Source organism: Staurois parvus, unplaced genomic scaffold (genome assembly GCF_062004578.1).
Source record: "Staurois parvus isolate SC_StPar_1 unplaced genomic scaffold, SC_StPar_1.0 ptg001621l, whole genome shotgun sequence".
Classification (NCBI taxonomy): Eukaryota; Metazoa; Chordata; class Amphibia; order Anura; family Ranidae; genus Staurois; species Staurois parvus.
This window is the reverse complement of record NW_028319417.1, coordinates 777,434-802,519: the sequence shown is the minus strand read 5'-3', so window position 1 is coordinate 802,519 and position 25,086 is coordinate 777,434. Positions and strand designations below refer to the sequence as shown.

Below are 25,086 nucleotides of genomic sequence, written 5' to 3'. Positions count from 1 at the left end.
TCAGCGCAGGGCGGTTTAAATACTGCACCCTGCGCTGTCATTGGTGCCAGACACGCACCCGTGGCTTCGAGTGCGCATTCGTGGATTTCGTCTCCGCCGCGGCTGGCCAGGACCTAGTGCCCGTACACTAGTGTGAACGAGCACAGTGCGCCTGCACCGAGCCGCGGATCGTGGCGGCTCCTGACACATATATATATATAGCACATATAACAGCAGAGAGGAAATTATCATCTCACAATTGTGCGCCACGGACCGGAACTACAAGCTGGGAAACAAAACCAGAAGCAGCGATAGCCGCACAGGAACCTATGCAGCTTGCGCTCCACCAACAGAACCACAGAAATAAAAAAGAGAGCCAGAAAGAAAATCAAACTGATATTGTAAAAATCCATAACAAGGCGAAGATTATAGACAAAAAGCTGCAATGATAAAAATGCCTTAAATATATAAAATAAAATGAGATAAATATGCACTAAATGTCTTTGTGGAGAAACAAAATTATATAGCAGCTAACAAAAAATTGATGGCAACAATGATAAAATTAAATATAAAACAAAATGTAGCACTTGTTCTCTCACAATTAGCATAAATATTAGAACATTAAATATAAAAATTCCTTAACCCCTAGACGCCGAGCGCACACAAATATGCGTCCTCTCGGCGTCTGGGCCTTGTTGCTGAGCGGCCGCATATTTGCATACCATTTGAAAATACATATGTGCTGAGAGCACGCGCCCTGCACGCTCCCAGCACATATGTCTGTGACTCACTGAAAGGTTCCGATCTCCCCTTGCGATCTGGACCTTTTCTGATCATGTGACCGCTGTGACAGTGAAGCACGGTGGTCACATGACCCTATAACCCCGTCCCATCTTTCGGCTTCTGAAACCTCTTAAAGGGCCAGGAGGCACTGGCACAAAGGGGTTAAAGAAAAAGTCCTTCAATTGTGACTCAATCTTCCGTAAAAAGGGTGATGAATTGCCCAAAATTGGGAAAGAAGAGACCCTCCACCAACACCATATACAGCCTCTTACCAGAGGATAAGACCACAGGTATATCTTCTCCTCCTAGAGGTACCTCCACAGCTCACACCACAGAAGTTATACTCCAAAATAATAGCCACAGAATGGTGATGGAAATGTAAGACCATAAGGCTTCTCCTCAAAAAAGCAACACATAGGTTTATAACTCAAACGTTATAATTCAATAAACCACCTCAGGATGTTAAGTTGCATGAAAAAGAGAAAACAAGCTACTCATGGCATAGAGTGGAAAAGGTCATGGACATAGGCAGGTAGTTTGTCCCATTGAGTTGTCTCAGGAATGCCTCTTATTTTAAATTGACTGTAGTGGGATCATTCCTTCAGATCCACCACTTTAGATCGTAACCAGGACAATTTGTCAGCATGTTCATTATGGAAGTCTAGGAGATTGATGAAGGATGAGGCAGACTCCCTCACAAAGCATTCAGTCCGACCCACTCTCTCTCCTAGATCGCTGATATCCTCCTTAAATTGTTGCATACATGTCAAAATGTCTGTCTGCAGAGAGGATCTAATGGATAATAACCTATTCTTCAATGTGGTGTACAGAATGGGTTAGGTGGACAAAGGGAACTCAGAAATAGGATCTGGAATAGTAACACTGCCCATGTGTTCTTGTCTGTCATTCAACCCCATAGATGCAGAGTTGCAGGCAGCACTTATGTCCTGTGACAACTGAGCCTTAGTTTTCACTGGGCTCTGGATTGAAGTAGTGGAGGAGTCAGAAAATGATAGAACTGGAAGGGACTGAGGGTTGTTAGCACTGCCTGGGAAGTGCCCAGGAGAAGCTGCAGCTGCAGCATGTGTGCCCTGTGTGCGGCCACCTATACCATTTTGTTCTGGGAAGAAAGTGGACAGTTTCTGAGGCTGAGGACACTCTTTTTGCTGAGAAGACATCCTGGAGTGTGTTGGGGGACATACAGTTGTCAGTGGCTGTGTGAGCGGTGGGGAGGGAACCCTTCCTTCTGTTATAGTGTGCAGCCATGAGCTAGAGCCGTCACCACTCCCCTCAAAGCATCTCCATGTTAATGTGTTGAATAACAATAACAAAATGTTTCATTTTTGAGATAGAACTTTCCTCCACAACATGGATCACTTATATGGCCTATTAAGGCCTTTTTTTACATTAAGGGATGTAATTTTAAAGCACATATTGAAATCACATTAGAAGCTTGGAACAACTCAAAAGGGGAGATAGCAATCAACCAGTCATATAGATGTACAGTATAGTCAGTTGTATGGCATCAGAGATAGTAATAACCATAGAGGTAGAACTCCAGTAAATAACAATTCTAGTGTACTCTGTCTTCATAAAAGAAACATAAAAGTAGATAAACAAAAGAAAAATAATCAGCAGGAAATATCCACAAATAAGAACTTTAAATGGTTGCAGAGTGCAAGGATAATGTGAATTGTGCAACTCATAGAAGTGGGGGATATGGAATTCAGTAGAGCTCAGCTTATTGGGATCATGGTTATAAGTAAGATGGGCCATAAGAAACTTAAGAAGCCATGAATGATATTAGGATTGTGTAGTGCAGGAAACACATTACATGGATCCAACAGGGGACCAATCTCTTGAGAATCTTGAGAATTTAGGAGGTATAGAGTGACTGGGTTTGCATATGTTATTGATGATAAGACCTCATTGAGACAGTAATTTTGCTTCATCTTCTGGAGAATGCAGGACGCATGTTTGGCCCTGGTGTGTAATGGTTATTTTGGTAGGAAATCCCCACTGATAGGAAATGTTGCGTTCCTGCAGGTGACCAGTTAAGGAAGTGAATTTTTTACGTTGCTGCATAGTTGCGGCAGACAGGTCAGCAAAGACCTGAAATTTCAAAAAGGAGTCTGGGAGTTTCCCATTTCCTGGCAGCTATAAAGGCCCTTTCTTTAGTATGGAAGAAATGAATTCTGGCAATTACGTCTCTAGGAATCAAGTCAGGTAACACAGCAGGTTTAGCCAATCTATGGTCTCTGTCAATAGCAAAATCTTTAAGATTTTCACAGCAAAGGCTTTTAGCAACTGCTGCAGACATGGAATGAGTTTTGAAGATGTGACAGATTCCTCAGAATTTCAAATTATTTAGTTTTTTAGCCATTGGATATCCATGATGTAATCACGAAAGTCATCTACTAAGCTGTTGTGTGTATCTGCAAATCCCCCTAATTTCCTTTCAACAATATCAACTCTTTCTTCCACTTGATCAGTTTGTGAATTTGTGGAGATCCGTCTGGAGGTTACTTTTTAAGGAGGGCAGCATTTCTTTAATTGTGGATTATGAAGCGGTTTGGTCTGTGGCAGGAAACTCTGCCAAAGGTTGTTGTGCTGTGTGATGTGTGTCTGTAATTGTGTCATCAGCTGAGGTCATCTGTTCTTTACTCACTGGCCCTCTGGAGTCGGGAGAAGCAGCAAGAGAGGCAGCGGGTGCTTTTATCTTCTGTCTACAGAATTTGCAGAGGTATCGATGCTCTGGGTGCTAGGAGTGCACTATGTCAACCTCCTCTCCTCCATCTTGAGCCGCCATCATGTCTTTCCCCTGAAAGAAGTCAGGGAGCCGCTTCAGGTGTTCTGGTCCCTCTGGCTGGTGGGTCAATGTGCCTGTAGACATCCTGCTGCTCGGGAGTGATGTGTGGGCTGAATCTGGAGCTATTAACAGTGTTGCAGATCCCCACTGAAGCTTCTAGATCATGAAACCATGAAGTCCCATGGTCATGCTCCACCCCCCTCCTACCATCTTGACAGGAAATACTGTAAATTAGAAAATACCAAACATGCCTGAAATTATTTTCCTCAAAGTATATATAAACCCTTTCTATCAATGTCTATTGTTGGACACATAGATTATTGAAAGTATTTTGCGTTCAATAAGTGTTTTTATATATATATAGTGTGTATGTGTGTGTATGTATACACAGTAGTGTATATATATATATGATCTGTGGTCTAGGGGGCTTAGCTGGATCAAACACTTCTTGTCAGGGAGATCACTAAAGGTCATTGCAGGGATACACTCATCTCTGTCACCATTATTGTTTGCCATATATGTGATCTCACTGGGAAATACCATTCAATACCATAGTCTTAGCTACCATTGCTTAATATATGGCACACAAATAAAACTAGACTGGGGGACCCTGTGATCATGTCATCGTAGAGGTCAGGCCCATGATCAGGTGAAATAGATTAGTGGGGTGTGGCTTGGGAGGAGGCAAAACTGAAGGCTAGTTGGTATACTTGGAACCAGGAGGCTTTCTGGTGAGTGCTTCTATTTCATTTATAGATAGTAAGACTGCTAAGCCACCAACCCCATCATTGTCACATCACTTCACTTTTTCACTCTCTAAATCTTGTAAGTCAAAATCTATTTTGAAGTGGTTATTCATCCCATACTGAACATAAAAAATAATCTGAATTTAAATCCAGTTATACTTAAAAGTGTTAGACAACATTTAGTGAACATGTGTGTAGTGGCCTACAATTTCTCCTCCCCACCAGCACCTTTGACAAGCCAGACACTTAAGCTGGGTATACACAAGTAGAATTTTGTTTGAAAATTTTTATTGTAATCCTTTTTTTTATTTTTAATCATTAATGGAGTCAAATCGATGTTTGTTTTTAACCACAATGATGCCTATGTGGTTTTCTTTGGTAAAGTCTATTTGTTCCAAAATAGAATGCTAAAAGCAAAGGAAATTTTGAACTACTTTCGAACAACATTCACCAAGTCAATGAATGTGCTGAGAATTTTTGAACACATTTTTGTTTTCAAACATTGCTTGAAAATCTACTAGCGTATAGCTTAATGTGTCTCTGTGCCACCAAGACGAGTGTTTGTTTTGTCAGAGATGTAGGAGAGGCCATCAGAGGCCGGTTGGTGTACGTCCATTGTAAAATGTATGCTTATTCAATACAAATATGTTTTTCTTTACAGATTTGATAGTGATACAATTATAAATGTTTTTGCTTTTCTTTCTGCTATACGCGATGTTAATGAGAATCCAACAATTTTGCCCAATATTACACTTGGATTTCGTGTGCTAGATTCATTTTTGCATCCTATTTTTGCTGTAAGGAATGTTCTAAGGATTTTATCTGGACCACGGAAGACAGTCCCTAATTATTCATGTTCTAAAGAAGCTGAACTGGTGGGTTTCATTGGAGATCTTTGTTCAGTGACAACAATTCCAATGGCAGAGATACTGGGAATCTATGGATATACACAGGTAGATGCTAAGCCTTTTATCTTTTCATCATCTGCAAAATTCTAATCAAATAAAGCCAATGAGAAAATGCATTTTATTCAATGCAACTGAAATGATTGTGAAAATAACTGCTTCGTACATGGAACTCCTCCTGATATTAAATTTTAAAGAACAATTATATTTAATATCTTGTCGTTAATTAAACCCCCATCCCCCTGATTGCATCCTGCTTGATACAATGCTCCTCCTTGTTCACAGGTTTCACTGTGAGGCCCTGCCCAGAATAGCAAAGTCTTTGCAAGTGTAGCACCTTCCTAGTTAGTACAGGATGTTAGGAAAATGTAGTACAGCTCTTTTGTAATCAGTGGAGCCGGGGGTCATTATTCTGGCTTGCTCAGTGTTTCACAAATTGCTGCTATGGATACTTTCCTCTGTATTCTAGAGGATTCTCTAATTATAGTGGGAGGAAGGATAAGAGAGCAGTCTGAATATTTATGGTGATCCTGCTAATCCCTGGGGAGGTGTGTCCAGTAGGTGGCTGGAAAACCCATAAATAGTCTAAGGCATGGGGCAGGAGTAAGGAGTTCCTGGGCCCAGTCCTGCTGGAGGAGACCTTTGTGCAGAGTCTCTGCCCCTGGGGAAGGATTGCTTGAGGTGCTATTTATAAGACATTGGGGTCCAAGGTGGAGGTTAAGCTGGGGGTCTATTTGCTAAGTCTAGACTTGGAGTTGTTTTGGCTTTCACTGGAGAGTACCAGGAGGAAGTTGAAAGAAAGAGTGTCCAGGTGTCCAGTGATATTGTGAGTCAGTGTTTCCCTCACTGAAAAGTGCCTAGTGGATAACGGAAGGAGGCAACCAACGATCCTGTGAGTAAACGACTTGAGTGCAGGGCCTTAGTCACTCTGTGTAGCTCTTGTTTTCATTTTTGGAAAGAAGACCTAGTCACCTGTTACAAGTACAGAGTTATGTGGGACTTTTTGTGCAGCTTAAAGAGAGAGAAAGAGGGAGAGAGAAGAGTTCTCAAAGAGGTAAGTTCTGCAATTTGGGGTATCCCATGCTCCCTTCACCTCATTCAAGGTTAGATCTTCAATAAAGTAACAAAAGGACACCCCTAGACTGTTCTATTCTATGAAAGTGCAGAACATGCTGTGTTCACTAATCTGGGGAAAAGCATTTGTTTCACCAGTGGCTCCTAGGGGTGTGCTATACAAGTAAAACATCCTGGCCAAAGTTTTTCTACTGTGCACATGCAGCACAACCCCCTGAGCCATAGCCTGCTGTACAGACACTAAGAATACAGTTTAAAGTGGAAATGTATCCATAACAGCTTGAAAAAATAAAGTTCTTTAGCAATGAGCATACATTTAACATTAATACTTATGCTACCAAAATTAGTGTGTGCTCTAAATTGCCTCCAACATTGTTCCTGTTTCTTCTTGCTGGAGACTTACATTTTGCTGAAATCCCTGAGCAGCATTACATTTTTAGGCTGTCAGCAGATCGGCCTCTAGATCTTTGGCAGTGCCAACAAATAGAGCGCGACTAAGCATGTGTAGAGCAGGAGGATAAGAAACCACAGCGGAGTAGGGACAAATGGACGCGCACACCTTAAAAAATCAGTTCACTTTAGTAAAAAGGCAAATACAACAGTCATATTCCAATTCACTGTTGTGATACTAAAACCAAGAACAGTCCCATAAAAGCATCCACTAGTGCAGGCTAATCCTTGGAGCAAGAAGCAAACTAATGATGAAAATAAAAGGAACAGGAGAAGTGCCTCTAAGTGCAGACTTAAGGACACATTTATTATTTAAATCACAAAAATGGCCACTCACATTTTGAAAAAGACAAGAAGGCTCATCACTAAATGCACTTGGACACAATCATTCATCTCTCAAAGGAGAAACGCCACAGGATCTGGTATATCCAGCCACGTGGATGAGGAAGTCAACCACGAATCATGGATGGCCAGCTAATGTTCTGTAACTCTGGGGAGAAAAGGTTAGTCAATTGGGAAGTGGTGGCCAGGATTCAGACAGTGGCTGGGGAATGAGCAGTGTTGGGTGCTCAGTGCTGGTCAGGGGGAGGGGTTGATGGGACAGATGGTCTGTGATTCCCCTCCTCTCCTGGTCCCCCTACCGCCCCAGCTTCCAGCTCAATATCCTCACAAATAATTGATGGACGATGTCTATTGTATTGGAGACCATGACCCTTCATCTCTGCTCAGCTCAGGTGTGTCACTGCCTGCCCCCACCCCATCACAGTGGGCTCTTCCACCCAGAGCGGAGACTGTGGGGGGAGAAGTAGAGTGGGCATCGGTGGTGATGACAGGGGAGCAGTGTTAGAGGGAGGGTAATGATGATGGGCTGGCTTCTTGTTGCAGTGTGGTGAGTGTAGGACAGCCATCGATGGATGCACATGCCAGGGTCCTGTCTGTGTGATGAGTGACATGTGAGGTCAGACCTCGGCTCTAGCAGTGTGTGTGATCCTCCAGTCCTTTGCAATGACCATTCCTTGTCTGTGAGATCACATGACAGTGTATGTGCGCATCAAAGTGAATGTAAAAATCTCACAACTGGTCCAGTGTGAACAGTCTGTGGTGGAGGCTGGATGTCCCACCAGAGGCTCTATGGCCCCTCCTCCAGTACTACTGAATGCAGACTGAAGGGGGAATAGTTCAGTTGGTTCTCTTCTTCCTCCATTAGCTGCTTCCTTTTGGGAATCCCCCAAATTCCTCCTACTAGGGGAGCACTAGGAAGGATGATACAGATTTCCTGGCAGAGGACATTTGATCTGATCCAGTAGTGATCACACTTAGGGGGTGGAATGGCTGTGACCTGTATACTGTGAATAGATCCCATAGACTGGAGGAGCCCAGGGTGACCACTCTATATGCTCTTATGTCCAGCATTCTATGTACTGGGAGGTAAGGCAGACTTCATACACCCCCAGTGCCATCTAGCTGGACGAGATCTGATCACACACTACTATTTCATTCACTGCTCATCCATAGAATACCTAGACTTCCACCTGTCCAGGATTCACCCTGACAGTCTGAGTTTTGAATCATGTGTCCAGATTTCAGTCTGCCTGAACCACGGACACATTAGTCAGATCAGACTGTGGCTCCCCAAGTAACCAAAATATTCACACACAAATGTGTTGCTATTCCAGGAGCTATGGGTGGCTGTGGGCAGTTTTGGCATCACTGGAGGAACGGGGCGATGATGTCAACAAGAGCAATTTGGCCACACTTACTGTTCACCATGGCACGCTATGTACCCTGCATTACGACTTTCCTTGGGACACGCAAAGGTATCCCAGGTCTTTGTGCAGGGAAAAAAAAATTGCTCTGCACCGCTACAGTGTTCAGGTTTGGCTTAAAGAAACGGTGCAACCCTAGGCCAGGGGGCCATGGTTGCAGAGGTCTGTGGTGGCAGAAGGTGATGGTGCTGGGAGGGAGGGGGGTTGGTTCTGTGTTGGCTAGGGCAGCACAAGAACTAAATACACCGCTGAACACATCATGGACCGCAGCGTAGCACAACTTCATAACTCCAGCGCTGCAGTCCTTGGTGCGTTCCAGCTCTCGCTCCAGATGTTTGATTGGTGACCAATTATATAGGGCTACACCGATAGGGCCAGACTGAAAAGTAGGTAAAGTAATAAGATTTATTAGGAATGCACACTTTTTTTTTAAATACAAACACCAACAAAACACAAAACCCCCTATCTAACCTGACAATTAAAGTGACATTAAAGTTTATTTTTTTTTAAATAAACAACAAACATATCATACTTACATGCTCTGTGTAATGGTTTTGCACAGAGAAACCCCAATCCTCCCATTCTCAGGTCCCCTTCCAGCGTTCCCAGCTCCTCCCTCCTCCTTATTGCCCACCATAGGAAGCCGCTTCCTATGGTGGTCACATGTGCATGCTTGCTTCAAAGCTGAGCTTCATGTGTCTATACAGACATACAGCCTGGCTTGGCCTGGCCCCCGCTCTCTACTCACTGGTTTTGAGCCAATGGCTCCCGATGCTGTGGGAGCTGGGAGAGGGAAGAAGAGCTGCTGGAGACGTGCACAGTGCTGGACCAAGATCGAGCTCAGCTGACTATATAGGGGGGCTGTGGGGAGAGCTGCTTCTTTAAAGATTTTTTACAGAGAATGCATTAAGGTCAAATACATTTTACCTTTTCTACCACTTTAATTAAATATGCTATAAACCAATGCAAATTTCCTAAGATATGTACAAGTGTAAACTACCTAAACTAAATGCAAAGCAGCAGGAGGAATCAGCTAAAGCAGTGTAAGTCAGGAGGTACAAGGAACAGTGGATATGATGGGTCAGGAACAGGACCGGAACAGGAATCACATACACAGGAATCACATACACAGGAATCACATACACAGGAAGCAGGTACAGACAGTAGGAACAGGAGGATGGGGATAAAGGTTCATAGGAAGCAGGATCAGGATAACTGGCAAGGAGAAGCAAGTAAGACAGGTAAGGAACTGGACCAGGACAAGGTTCAGGATCACAGAAAGCAGCAACAGGATGAAAGATAGCAGGGGTGAAGTTTGGGATTGGAGGGAGTACCAAGACAAATGTCCCATAATGCATTGCAGTGCCTGGGAAATCTGGTGAGGTACAGAGGTTGCATATCCACATTTAAACATTCTTGTTCTCATCAACATGGGGACAAGGTGCTTTGCCAGGGTTGTCCTTCAAGGCAAGGCCCATATTGAGGCCATGTGGCCTGGTATGGTTCAGGAGAGGGAAAAAGCACCGTCCCCCTATTCCTGGCCATCTAGGCCGCATGCTTGGATAAGGGCCTGGTAGGGATATTGGAGAGAATGATTTTTTTTTTCACTTCTGTGTGGGATTACACCTTAAACTCCACACAAGACTCAACTGGTCAAGTGTAAAATTGAAGAGAATCCATATTGTTCTTTCTGGCAAGTCGCCATAACAATTTTGGGGTTGTCTCCCTGTTTATTTTGGGGGTCACCTCATGCTGTTTACTATCCCCACCATTTTGTTCACATTCACCTTTCAGCTGAATTTCCAATGAAATGGGTTAGGTGGAGATTACTCACTATTAGAAATACTGTTGCACTTCCCACTCCAGCAGGAGGTTTGACTCATTCGCTGAACCTCCAAACAAGCAAAACTCCGTCAGAGCATGGGTTGAGGCTGAACTAGAAGCTCATCCCTACTGATAGCCACTGGACCAGCTCTTTCCTGTTGTGTTTTGATTCACTTTCCCCCAGAGATAAACAGACTTTCACATGACTATAATCTTCTTTTGGTGGATCCTCCTAAAGCAAATATTACGGACATGCAGGAACAATTCTACAACTTCTCATGCCCAGTTTTTAGAGTACTTTTGGATTGGCAGAGAAGAAAGAGAGCACATCAGCAACACTGGCGAATAATACTGGCTTCTCTGTGCCTCGTAGGGAGAATATGAGCTTTTTGAGCCAGTCAATCATCATGTGTGCTGTGGATGGATAGGTCTGTCACTCTTCCCAAACAAATGGAGGCATTCCTCTTTTACCCCTTTACTCTGCAAGACTTACTTGTTGAGTCAATTACCCACTACTACCTACATTCCAAGCACACCTACTCCTGCCTTCAGACCGGCCTGGCAATGTTTTTTCAGGTCTATACCTTGCTTTATTTACTATGGGAATAAGGGGTACCATGAATGTGGGTAATAGTGTGAAGTGGTTCTGGTGCACATTGCTTTTGCACTTTTTTGTATTTTTTGCATTTTGTATTTGTTTGACTAACAGCATGCTGTAAACAACAGGCACCTACCACAGCAGATTGCCAGGATATTGAAGGCATGTGCTTTTTTAAAATAAAGAGAAAACAGGTGGCGCACACACCTAGTGCATTATCCAAGGTTTATTGAAAGGAGTGAAAAATAAAAACATACTCACAGACGAAGCCTGTATCTAAAACGCATTGAAAAATGACGATGGCCACAAAGGCAGGCAAGATATTCTCACTATTAGTGCGGTCAAATGGCTGACGTGTTTCAGGGACGAATCCCTTTCCTCAGAGCTAATGACCAGCCTCTGATGCAGATGTGTAATGAATGGATAACCAGCAAGGCTCCCATTATCCATTCATTACACATCTGCATCAGAGGCTGGTCATTAGCTCTGAGGAAAGGGATTCATCCCCGAAACGCGTCAGCATTTGACCGCACTGACAGTGAGAACACCTTGCCTGCCATTGTGGCCATCATCATTTTTCAATGCTTTTTAGATACAGGCTTCGTCTGTGAGTATGTTTTTATTTTTCACTCCTTTAATAAACCTTGGATAATGCACTAGGTGTGTGCGCCACCTGTTTTCTCTTTATCTAGTGGCTGAACTCCCCGTCTGAGGAGGGCTGCACCCCTGAAGCATTTCCTTTGGTTGTCGCTGTCCTTGAACCCCTGGCTTCCCTTTTGGCTGTGCATATCCTGAGGCGCTGGAGAGTACATATGATATCATGTGCTTTTTTTACCCCAAACTCAAAGTCAACACAAAAAAAATTATGATACCCCAGAAAATTAAAACACAAAAAATAGCTCACTTAAAAAAGTTGCTGCAAAAAAAATATTAAAACATTAAGAATGAGTACACAAAATGAAAGAAGGCAGCAAGAGCTAGCAATCGAACATGTTGTTATTACAGATAGTAGTCCTAACAAACAATTTTGGGTTGTGAAGAACTGTGAACATGGTGGTGCTGGAGGTGGGGGTGGGGGGGACAAGAAAATAGATCTTACCACTGCAATTTAGCAAAGTAAAGCACAGTTTTCTTACTGATCCTAACCTTTCTCTATGTAATCAATGATCTCTCCTTATCTCCTCTCTACAGCAATTCATACATACTGACACTATGGCCTCTCTCAGAGCATCCCTTTAGAGTGAGGGACCGGGCTATCCAGTCCCTGCCCTCACATTGATTGTTTTGAGTCTGCTGTCTAATTACACTGTTCAACAAATTTTTATTTTTTGCCAGTTTTGGAAACAAAAGGATTCATTTCTTAATGAATTTCACATTCTGAGTTCAAATATAACAATGAAATTTGTCAATTGGCTCTAGTTTTTCTGTAAACGGAAAGTTTTCTACTATAGGCGTAATGACTACATAATGCACAATAATTATATAGATAGATGTCTTTCCACAAATATAAAGCAAGTGATATTGACTACATAAAGCCTAAATGGCATAATATATTGCATAGGATTACCAAGAAAAATTATAGCCATAAGCTAAGTTGAATCATTTTAATACTTAGGATTCTCACTAGTTTTGTCTTCAGTTTGTGTCGGTTTTGCTTCTCTTGGCTTTTCTCTTGTATTCGAGGAAAGGGCTATCTCTTACAACTGCACGTGACTACAGCTTCAGGTTCTTCCTCACTTGACTCAACCACGAAGGATTCTGGTGCTTTAGGAATTGATAGCCCCTCTCCATGAGGAACTGGACGTATTGCCGATGGAATATTTGGATAGTGCACAGATAACTTTTTCTTCTTATTTAGCCCTTTTACAATTGGAGGCACCATACAAAAGTAACAATTACTAACATGATCTGTTGGCTCTCTCCAAATCATTGGCACAGCGAAAGGCATAGATGCCTTTTTTCCATTCAACCATTGCTCCAGTGCCGTCCCACAAGAATTGCAGCATATATGTGGTGCCCAGCTCTTGTCCTGGTCTCCTATCTTGCAGCCAAAATACAAGTTGTAGGCTTTCCTAATCATTCCTGTTATCCTCCTTTTTTGTGAGATTAAAGTTATTTCACCGCAGATATAGCAGAAATTATCTGCTTTATTCACACAAGTTCGAGGCATTACTGAGTAGCCTATATAAGCATAAAACGAAATGTAAAGACGCTGTCGAACTACAATCAGCTACAGATACTGCAGCTTTTATGCAGTGAAGTGATGCAATTAAAGGCTAATATTGCATCATCTCAGTATACATGCAATTTTCTATTGGTCACCAGTATCAATTGCGCAATATGCAGCTGAAGTTGCATCATAATTTTGAATGGCTTACGTCATTAATGGGTGAATATATCATGGAAACTAGAGCCAATCAACATTTTTTAGGGTCATTTTCGTTTTCAGCACCCCAAAATTATGTAAGATTAGCTAATTTTATGCCCAAAACTTTTTACCTGTTGAACAGTGTTATAAAAGGTTCATAGTAAGGACACACTGATACCGGTCTGAGTATTTTCATGAGTAATTGTACTCGTGAAAATGCTCCTGATACTGGAAACCGATACTTTGCGGTGCAATATGAGTAAATATAAATTGCACCACAAAGATTAGCATGCGATTTGCACAGGAATGTGATTCCTGTCAAAATCACATGTGGTTTCCTCACTGCTCCTGTGTGAACCCAGGATTTTTATAGCTTGAGTTCACACAGATGCGGTGTGGGAAAAATTCTTGTACTCATCCCATGCTGAGCGGAGAGTGGGCGATTGTGGATGCAGACTATGGAAGCAGATGCTCCATATTCTCAGTGGTAGGAGAGGAAGTGATGGGGATTTGAAATCGCAGCGATGACAGTATGGGCTACACAGCATCTGACTGGTTAGCACTGTCCATGTGACAGTGCTGACCAATCAAAAGCCCTCTAGCCCAAACTGTCATCTCTGCAAGGAGAGGAGAGAAAGCAATGTGGATTTCAAATCCTCACCACTTCCTCTCCTCTCCCACCACTGAAAATATGGAGCATCTGCCACCATAGTAGATATCCCCACACGCCCACACTCTGCTGCGGGAAACCTCCCTGCACTACTTCTGTATGAACTCAGACTATGACAAGCCTGGATTCACACAGGAGCCATGGGGAAACCACATGTGATTTTGGACAGGAATCACATTCTATTCTTTGCAGTACAATTTGCTTCCATACATTTTGTATAGACGCAAATCGCACCACAAAGTATCGGTAATCGGCATAGGCAAGCACTTGACAGAAAGTATCCATACTTGTCGATAAAGAAAAGGGTATCAGTGCATCCCTAGTTCAGAACGCATTATGGGTGGAAGCCAGAATTCATCCAGTGCAAACTTTACCCAAAATGTACCAGTTTGAGGAGAATTTGAATCCTGGAAAATCATTTCAAATTCATCATCAGGCAAATCTAAATCTCATTCCTATAGTGCACTTGTTGAAGCCATGATATATGTATGATAGAGGCATCGGCTTATGCGGCTCTTGCTCCTTACTACAGATCCAGCTTTATAAGTAGCATTGCTCTCTGTTTGATGCTCAGGGATGGGGGGGTCAGCAATCCCAGACCACCATCTACCAGTCACCTGGCTGCGATCTACTGGTAGATCACAATCTACAGGTTGCTGCCCCCCGGTCTAGACTATAGTAGACTGATTTAATTCCTTTTATCTTGTGGATATATTTCATAAAATCAACTTCAGCATTGAAAATAATGGCTCTTTTTCTGTTCTATAGATCAGTTATGGAGCTACGGACTATTCTCTAACCAACAGGCTTCTCTATCCTCATGTATTCCGGACAGTTCAGAATGACCACGTTCATTATATGGCTGTTATTAAGTTGCTGAAACATTTTAGCTGGACGTGGGTTGGAATAATTGCATCACAAGATGATGCCGGAGACCAAGATAAAGAGATATTAATAAAGTACATGAAAAGTAACAGTATTTGTGTGGAATATACAATATCAATCGGGTCTTATATGTTTGCTGATGACATTGATATAGACCGTGCTATAAAACGTGATATCTCTGTTATTAAAGAGTCTAAAGCTAAAGTAATTGTAATATGTGGATCACTTATCAGTCAGAGTGTATTTTATATGTATTTACATGATGTAAGTACTAGCTTTGAAAAAACATTTATCTTTCCTCCTCTGAGGTATTTGAGCTTTTCTGGATATACTCCAATACTTGCCTTTAATGGTAGCTTGGCTGTGGATTTATACCCTTTATTCATCCCAAATAAAGAACATTTTTTTGATGGAATCGACAAGACTTTTAGCTTAACTAATTCATTTGGAGACATCTATATTTTATCAATTGCAAAGTGTATGTCTGCAAACAAAGAAAATGAAAATAGTACCATATCATGTCCACTTAACTATACTGATTGTATAATGGAAGAAATGTGTCCAAATTTATTTCCTTTTGTGCATCAAGGACTCTCTCCATGAATGTATTATGCAGTGAAAGCTATGGCTGAAGTACTGCATTATATGAACCTGATCTATAAAGGAACATTGAATACAAAACAACCTTACAGGCACAAGGTAGAGTACTCTCTTTTTTTGGAAAAGTATAAAATAAAAAAGCGATATGGTCCAATTTCAAATATTCAATCCCTCTACCAAAAAAAATGTTCCTCTAATAAAACAGTTTTGTTGGAGATGCTGACCAGGGGGGCAAACATGACCAATTGGTCCATTCATGGTAGGGACACTTTCAGGGACAAATCACGCTGCAATATGAACGGGGTGAATAAATGTTTTTTGCACTAATGTTTCCTTGCTCTGTCAGGCTTCCCTCTACTAAGTCACTGCTCACACCGCTGAGATTTAAAATTGCGCAATTCGTGTGCAATTTCAGGGTGATTTCTGAAGACTTTATTACTACTTGTGAAGATTTTCAACAATTTCTTGCAATTTGCAGTGCGACTTCCATGATATTCTATGTATGTGAAATCGCAACAAAACTGCAGAAAAAGTAATGCAAGAACTACTTTAGAAATTGCGCTGCAGCAAATCGCACGTGTTAAGACACTGACATTCTTTAAATACGATTTCAGGTGCTATTTCAATTTGCACCAGTATGATCGAGCATTAAAATGTGTTTTCAACTACCCCCTATACATATACACCACTAAGTGTCTGCTACGTAGTTTGATGGACCTTTGGACGGGTGTTGTTTCTGTTGTTGTTTGGTGTGTGCTTTATTATTATTATTTTTATTTAATTATTTTATTTAATTATTTATTATTATTTTATTTAAGGAAGCCAGTAAAGAAATGTCATTTTCAGCAAATAAACTGGTTCTAAAGGTTGAAGGTTTTTTCTACCTTTAAGCATTTTATGGATAAAGGTAGAAAAATTTAGTGTGCAGATCCCCCCTCACCCCACCCCCCTTCCCCCAATACTTACCTGAGTCCAATCTCAATCCAGCGATGTGCATGAGAGCAGCTGCTCTGCTAGCTCTCTCCCTCCTCAGTGGCTCAGGCATAGCAGGGGGAGCCATTGGCTCCCACTATTGTCAATCACAGCCAGCGAGGAGGGAGCTGGGGGTGGGGACATGCTGCACTCTGTATGTCTTATGGACTTACAGGGCTGGCTCTGGAGTGAGCACGCATGAGTGCCCTAGAGCAAGTGGCTTGCTCTGAGGACACTCAGCAGGGATTGAGCCACGAGTGGTGGCAAGGGCCCCAAGAAAAGAAGGATTGGGGCTACTCTGTGCAATTATATAGATCAGTTAACTACTTGCCAACTGCAGATAGCCGAATGACGGCTACACTGCGGCCGGCTAGTTCTGGGAGGGTGTCATATGACGTCCTCCCAGAACGCGCTCTCCTGCGTGCCCCCAGGGGCACGCACCCAGTGATCTCCATAACTGCTGTGTCCTACGGACACAGCTGATCACGTGATGTGGTAAAAGGCCAATCACAGCGGCCTTTTACCACGTGATCAGTCATGTCCAATGACACGCTGATTACCGGGAAATGCAATTGCCGGTTCTCGGCTGCACTTTCCTCACGCTGTCAGAGCGTGAGGAAAGTACTGCCGAGAGCCGGCAGTTGTCAGAGCAGGGATCGGCACCGATCACCAGGGCACTGATGATTAGTGCCCTGATAATCGGTGCCCAGCAGTGCCACCCACCAGTTCCGCCCACCTGTGCCCAGCAGTGCGCCCACTAGCTCCGCCCACCTGTGCCAGCAGTGCACCCACCTGTGCCCAGCAGTGCCCACCAGTGCCACCCAGCAGTGCCACCTACCTGTGCCCAGAAGTGCCACCTACCTGTGCCCAGAAGTGCCACCCACCTGTGCCCACCCACCTGTGCCCACCAGTGCCACCCACCAGTGCCCATCAATGCAGCTAGTCAGTGCCACCAGTCAGTGCCTAGCAGTTGTGCCATTCAGTGCCCAGCAGTTGCACCAGTCAATGCCTAGCAGTGCCGCCACTCAGTGCCCAGCAGTGATGCCAGTCAGTGCCACCTATCAGTGCTGTCTATCAGTACCCATTATCAGTGCCGCCTATCCGTGACACCTCATTAGTGCTGCCTATCAGTGCCACCTATCCGTGCCACCTCATTAGTGCTGCCTATCAGTGCCGCCTATCAGTGGCCTTCAGTGCTGCCTATCAGCGCTGCCTATAAGTGCCCATCACTGCTGCCTCATCAACGCACATCAGTGAAGGAGAAAAATTACCTGTTTGAAAAATTTTATAATAGAAACAAAGAAACTTTTTTTTTTTCAAATTTTTTGCACACTTTCTGTTTATAGTGCAAAAAGTAAAGTGCCCAGCAGTGATTAAATACCACCAAAAGAAAGCTCTATTTGCGAGAAAAAAATGATAAAAATTTCATATGGGTACAATGTTGCATGACCGCGCAATTGTCAGTCAAAGTGCGACAGCGCTGAAAGCTGAAAATTGGCCTGGTAAAGAAGGGGGTATAAGTGCCCGGTAGGCAAGTGGTTAAGTATAATATGTTTGTTATTTTAAAAAAGCCATAAACGTACTCTGAATCTGGAATTTTAAGGGGGTTACCCACTAAAAAATAAAGGAACCAAATGTATGAGGTTTCCCAGGAAATCCATAACACACCCTTTGGATCTGGTATAGATTTTCTCATGAAAAAAAAAAAATAGTGTGAAGCCGCCTTAAAAATGCAAAGCAGAGCATTAATCTGATTATGCAGTCTGTATGGCCAGAAGAGTGGGGAACAAATGTGTGCCCCCCCCCCCCTTTCCTGGATCCTACCAGCCCACAAGACCTGCTACAGAATTATTATTATTATTATTATACAGGATTTATATAGCGCCAGAAAGGTTTGCTCAGCGCTGTACATTATAGTGGGGGACAGAACATGAGACAATACAGTAACAAAACAATACACGAGGGGTTCGAGGGTCCTGCTCCTTGGAGCTTACAATCTAGGAGGGAGGGGATAGTGGTACAGGAGGAAGTGGCTGTGGGGGATGGAGTGGTAGAAGGAGTGGAGGAGATTGGCTGTTAGGTGAGGGTGGGGTAGGCTTCCCTGAAGAGATGGGTTTTCAGGGTGCGCCTAAAGGTGAGGAGGGTAGGTGACAGTCTGATGGATTGGGGTAGTGAGTTCCAGAGGATGGGGGAAGTCCTGGAGAAGTCCTGCAGTCGGGCATGGGAGGTGGAGACCAGGGAATTCAACAAATGCCTACCAAAACTTTTCTGGAGGTACAACCCTTTCAAATAACCTGTGGCTGCTTCAAAAAGCCCTGCCTTCTGTTTTGATAGTGTTGTCAACATGTGCAGAAGATTCAGGAAGTTATTAATAATGACAGTTTTACAAAGTGGTGCCATTAATGTACCAAATTCAAAAATAATTACCTTCAGTTTGTAGATAATGAAAGTGGAGGTGTATAAGACTTGTGTCTGTCTCTGTCCTCTGCTGTGTAGCCGAGTGGCAGATTTGTTGCATCTACTGCCTCCCCTTCTACCTGTCACTGGTTGTTAATGATGTTGTTGACTTTACAGCCGACTAGACATGTGTGTTTAGTTTTGTAACAAATCAATTTTCAGACAAAAATTTGATTTTTGGAGATTCCAATGTATTTGAGTCTCTGACGAGACATAATAACGCGCCAATGAGTCTGAAAAATGTTATAATGATGGTAAAAAATAAAATTTTCTAATTTGTTTGATAATTCAGATTCAAGTAAAGTTGGAATTTAAACTGAATTTGTAATTGTCAGTCAGTCAGTCAGTTCAGTTCCACAGTCTAATGCAATTCTTAGCTTTGAAAATGTATAAATGAATAACGAATCCAACTGAAAACTAATACATATATAGCGATCTTTAGAAAAAACTAATACATTATTTGTATCCACCGGGACCAACTTGTATATGAAATGAACGCCGAAGATATGAAATGATGTCACAGTGGATGGAGCCTGATGGGGACGCTGAGATACTAGTTCCCCCACATGTCCACTTTCTACTTTTGATTGATATCAGGCATCGGGCAGTTTCTATAGCCATAAGAAGGCTGTCTAGTTTCTTAACCACTTGCCTTCCTGTGGATTTACCCCCCTTCCTGACCAGGCTTTTTTTTGCTGTTTGGCTCTGCACTACTTCAACTGATAACTGCGCGGTCATGCAATGCTGCACCCAAACAAAATTAACATCCTTTTTTCACACAAATAGTGCTTTCTTTCGATGGTATTTAATCACCTGTGCGCTTTTTATTTTTTGCGCTATAAACAAAAAAAGACTGAAAATTTAGAAAAAAAAAACAATATTTTCTACTTTCGGCTATAAAAAATATATCGTAAACTCAAAGTTAGTCATAAATTTAAGCCAAAATGTATTCTGCTCCATGTTTTTGGTAAAAAAAAAAATCCCAATACGTGTATATTGATTGCTTTGTGTGACAGTTATAGCGTCTACAAACTATGGTATAGATACTACAATTTGCGCCATTTTTTTGCTATACAGCGCTGCGCTAGTTTAACGGACAATTGCGCGGTCATGCAATATGGTACATAAATGAAATTTATGTTCTTTTTTCATACAAATAGAGCTTTCTTTTTGTGGTATTTGATCACCTGTGCACTTTTTATTTTTGGCCCTATAAACAGAAAAATTTTGAAGAAAAAAACATTTTTTTGAAAAATACAATATTTTCTCATTTCGGTCATAAAAAATATCCAAAAAACTAAAATTTTGTCATAAATTTAAGCCAAAATGTATTTTGCTACATGTTTTTGGTTAAAAAAATCCCAGTAAGTGTATATTGATTGTTTTGTGTGAAAGTTATAGCGTCTACAAACTATGGTATAGATAATGAAATTTACACAGCTTTTACTTTCTGACTGCTCATCACATTTCTTGAGGTGCTAAAATACCAGAATAGTACAAACAACCTCAAATGGCCCCTTTTCGGAAAGTATACACCCTAAGCTATCTGCTGAGAGGCATATTGAGTCCATGGAAGATTTATTTTTTTTTACAAGTTTCTGAAAAATGACAAAAACATTTTTTTTTTACACAAAGTTGTCATTTAAATGATTTATTTCTCGCACAAGCCATGGGTATATGTGGAATTACACCCCAAAGTACATTCTGCTACTTCTACCGAGTATGGGGATAGCACATGTGTGAGACCACTTTGAAAGCCTGAAAGTGTGTAACTTCCTCATTTCATTTTCTCATTACTTATCACAGTTTTGAAGGCCCTGACATGCCAGGATAGCACCAAACCCCCAAAATGACCCCTTTCTGGAAAGTAGACACCCCAAGGAATTTAAAAAGATTCATGGTGAGTATTTTGCAGATCTCATTTTTTCTCACAAGGTTTTGAAATATAAAAAAAGAATAGAAAAAATGTTTTTGTTTCTTTTCTTCATTTTCCAAAAAATTGTGGCAACAAATGAGATCTGCAAAATACTTGCCATGCTTCTTATCAAATTCCTTGGGGTGTCTACTTTCCAAAAAGGGGTAATTTAATTTGGGGGGGTTAGGTGCTATCCTGGTATTTCAGGGCCTCCAAAACTGTGATAGGTAGTCAGGAAGTGTAATGAGGAAATAAAGCCCTTTAAAAGCCTGAAGGTGCTTATTGGATTTTGGGGTCCTGTACTTGGCTAGACTGCCAAAACATCTCTCACATGTGGTACCCCCATACTCGGGAGAAGTAGCAGAATGTATTTTGGGGAGTAATTCCACATATACCCATGGCATGTGTGAGCAGTAAATCATTTAAGTGACAATTTTGTGTAAAAAACAATTTTTTTTTTTGTCATTTTCCAAAAACTTGGTAAAAAAATAAATTCTTCTATTGATTCAACATGCCTCTCAGCACATAGTTTTGGGTGTCTACTTTCCAAAAAGGGGCCGTTTTGGGGGGCGGGGGAGTTTTATGCCCAGCATTAGAAGTTTATGCCACACATCTCTCACTCTTCTAACCACCTGAAGACCAAGCCTTTTCTGACACTTTTTGTTCACATGAAAAAAATCAGTATTTTTTGCTAGGAAATTAATTTAAACCCAAAAACATTATATATTTTTTTAAAGTAGACAGCCTAGTGAATAAAATGGTGGGTACTACAATTTTTTATGGCACATAGAACTCGCGCAGCAATTTTTCAAAAACAATAAAAAAAAAAAAATACACTTTTTAGTTTTAATGCACAAAAACACAATATATTGGCCAATAGATACCAAACATGACATGCTTTAAAACTGTGCATGCCCCGTGCAATGGCGACAAACTGCATACATTTTTAATATCCATAGGCAAAATTTTAAAAGCCTTTAAAAGCCACCATTTTAGATTTACAGAGGAGGTCTAGTGCTAGAATTACTGACGTTCACGACAACACCTCACATTTAGGGTGCAACCACTGTTTACATACCGTCACAGGGGCAACGCTTGTGCACAAAGGTGTGCGCGCATGGGAGGGGCGAGTTTTTTATTTTTTTGTTATTTTTATTTTTTTATTATTCTTACACTGTACCATTCATTTTTTTTTTATCATAATGCTATCACAGGGAATGCAAATATCCCCTATAACTTCAATGGGCATTGTCATATATTCTTTTTTGAGAAATCTGAGGTCTATCAGACTCTGGATATCTCCTCTGCCCTTACATTATCTAATCAAACCAAGTTCAGTGTGATCAGATGCTTTCCCAATTTACAAATGGCGCTGTTTATATCCTGCAAAATTGAAGTGATGAAATGCTCATAGCTTCTGAATTGTTAGACTATAGAGATGATTGGCAGCACTCTGGTCTCCAATCAGCTTTATGGTCAGCCGGCTGCATTCTCAGGTTCCCCTGATGGCACGGGACTGCCCCGAGAAGGCAGTGGAAGGCAGCGGGGGAGGGGGACATCATCTCCCGCTGCTTGTAAAAGCAATCCTGCTGCCAATTAGCCACTAGGATTGCTTTTACATGAAAGCTGATCTCCGGCTGAAAAAAATGACACCAGGATGATTCCTGCAGCTGTAGGCATCACCCTGGTATAACCAGTCAAAGTCCAGTGATGTACCAGTACATCGCTGATCCTTGTTGGGTATATATGCTATGTTTTATTTTTTTTTGTATGCAGCCTGTGGACTGAATAAAAAAAAGAGAAGAAATCTCTGCCAAAAAAAGTGTGTGGTATGCCCACCATTAGAATATACCGCCATGTATCCACCCACTTCTAATGGTGGGCACACATTAGGTCACACTTTTCCACAAGCGCCAGTTCCAATATTGAACAAATGTCTAAATAGTGGCACGCTTGAATAAAAATTGTCCACGTATAAGTAGAACCCCATATGGAAAAAGGATGACACCAAGTCCCAAACTATCTTGCCACTGCTCCCCATGTAGTCGGGCATCCAAGTATAGCCTGTTGCCCTCTCACAGGTCTTCTACATCTTGACCCCATATCTGGCACGCTTGCTGGGGAGAAATTGTTTGAATGCAAGGTGGCCAGTAAAATTAATCAGGGACTCATCAACGCAGATGTTTTGCTGGGGAGTATAGACATCTGCAAATTTTTGATTAAGGTGATACATAAGGGGCTAAATTTTGCGGAGCCGGTCAAATTCAGGGTCACCTCAAGGACAACAGAGTGTATTGTTGTTGAAATGCATAAAACACATTATACTCTCATATCTATGCCTGGCCATGGCAGCAGAGAACACGGCATATGATGAATCGGGTCTGCGGACCAATACAACCGAATTCATTTTTTATTTAGTAATGCCCATGTTGAGGGTTAGGCCCAAAAAAAATGTCAATTCGAAAACCATAATGAGTTTCCCTGCGACTGGTCTGGCAAGGTTTGAATTTGGGTTGGTGGCGATAAATTGTTGTGCATATAAATTACTTTGATCCACAATCAACGCATACAGATATTCCGTGAAAAACAGCTACAAAAAATCAAGGGGAGGAGTTAACTTTGCTATTTCCACCTGAATTCCGGGTTGGGCAGTGAACGGGGGAAGTACAGGTGCTGCAGAATTTGTGGGCTGTCACTCGGGATTTGCAAGCACATCTGGAAGGATACTAGGGGCTCTACGGGCCTGTGTGCAAATTATTGGTGGTTGCGGGACAATACTTGTGCTCGCCACCGCACCAGCTTATACTGCACTTGTGGGACTCGCCACGTCGCAAAGTCATAATGCAGTGCTGGTATTATTATTATTATTGTTATACAGGATTATATAGCGCCAACAGTTTGCTCAGCGCTACAATATAATGGGAGACAATACAGAACAATACAGTTCAATACAAGAGGGTTAGGAGGGCCTGATCCTAGGAGCTTACAATCTAAGAGATTTGTGAAAGACCAGGATGTACTAGGCCACTAGTACTCGCCAGTTCACCAAAAGGTAGCGTGGCACTAGTACTGGCACTCTGCTGCATATGAGAGTCATCAAAATTTACCGACAAATGCTAATAGAGATCAGGCCTGATTCTGCCAACACTGCGGTTTTGTGTGCAATGTATAAGTGACAGTGACCTACTGACACTGCACTTGCTGGGGGAGAAGGGGGGGTAAGCGTAGGGGCTAAACTCAGGTGCTGGCAGGTGTCGGGGCTGATCCCGCTGACGCTGCGTTTTTGGGGACACTATACTAATGTGAACGCTGGTATAGTGCTGATCTGATCAAAGATATTGATTCTTTCAGACACTATACTAGCAATGGAGGTTTATTGTGCATGAATGTCTTCCTGGCAGTCAAGGGTTTAAATGTGATGATTGGTGTACTGACGGGCACTCTGACGCTGTCTGGGAGGGGCGTGAAAACCACGGGAGCGCCAATCACGTATATATATATGGGGATTTGTGCACTCATGCCACCCTGTAGCAGTATTTCTGCTATAGGGCGGTCAGGAAGCGGTTACAGAAGCAGTTTGTGTTTCATCGCTGTGTTATTTTATCTGACAATTGCACGGTCATGCAACACTGCACCCAAATTAAATTTATGTCCTTTTTTTTCCCCACAAATTGAGCTTTCTTTTGGTAGTATTTGATCGCCTGTGCATTTTTTATTTTTTGCACTATAAAAAAAAGGCTTACAATTTTGAGAAAAAAATTGGACTTGGACTTTTTGCTATAAAACATGTCCAGTAAAAAAATGTAAAAATCAAATTTTGTCATAAATTTCAGCCAAAATGCATTCTGCGACACGTCTTTGCTAAAAAAAATCCCAATACGTGTAAATTAATTGGTTTACGTGAAAGTTATAGCGTTTACAAATGGCGGTATAGATAGTGGATTTTTATTTATTTTTTTACTAATAATGGTGGTGATCGGCGACTTATGGCGATGATCAGCGACTTATGGTGACGATCAGCGACTTATGGCAGATCTGTGGCAGACATTGTGATACTGGGGGGGAATTGACTTGGGGTCACTGACATCCCCAGTGACACCAATACAGTGATCAGTGAAAAAAAAAACACTGACACTGTACTAATGGCACTGGGAAGGAAGGGGTTAACTTTTTTAGGCAATCAAAGGGTTAACTGTGTGAGCAGAGTGTTTTACTAGTGGACGGGGGGGGGGGGGGGTACTTCACTGTTGCATGCTGTCATGGAAAGCTAATCTCTGCTCTCCGT

General features: G+C 42.1%; 1 protein-coding gene across 1 annotated transcript in view; it reads left to right on the top strand.

The window, feature by feature from the left end:
• Positions 1-2,950: 2,950 nt before the first annotated feature.
• Positions 2,951-25,086, top strand: part of LOC149435048 (vomeronasal type-2 receptor 26-like) — a 33,842-nt gene continuing 11,706 nt past the window's right edge. Inside the window, exons 1-3 of the mRNA XM_089663072.1 lie at positions 2,951-2,988; positions 4,979-5,270; positions 14,741-15,089. Coding sequence (XP_089519198.1) covers positions 2,951-2,988; positions 4,979-5,270; positions 14,741-15,089 — 679 coding nt within the window. The remainder of the gene's footprint in view (positions 2,989-4,978; positions 5,271-14,740; positions 15,090-25,086) is intronic.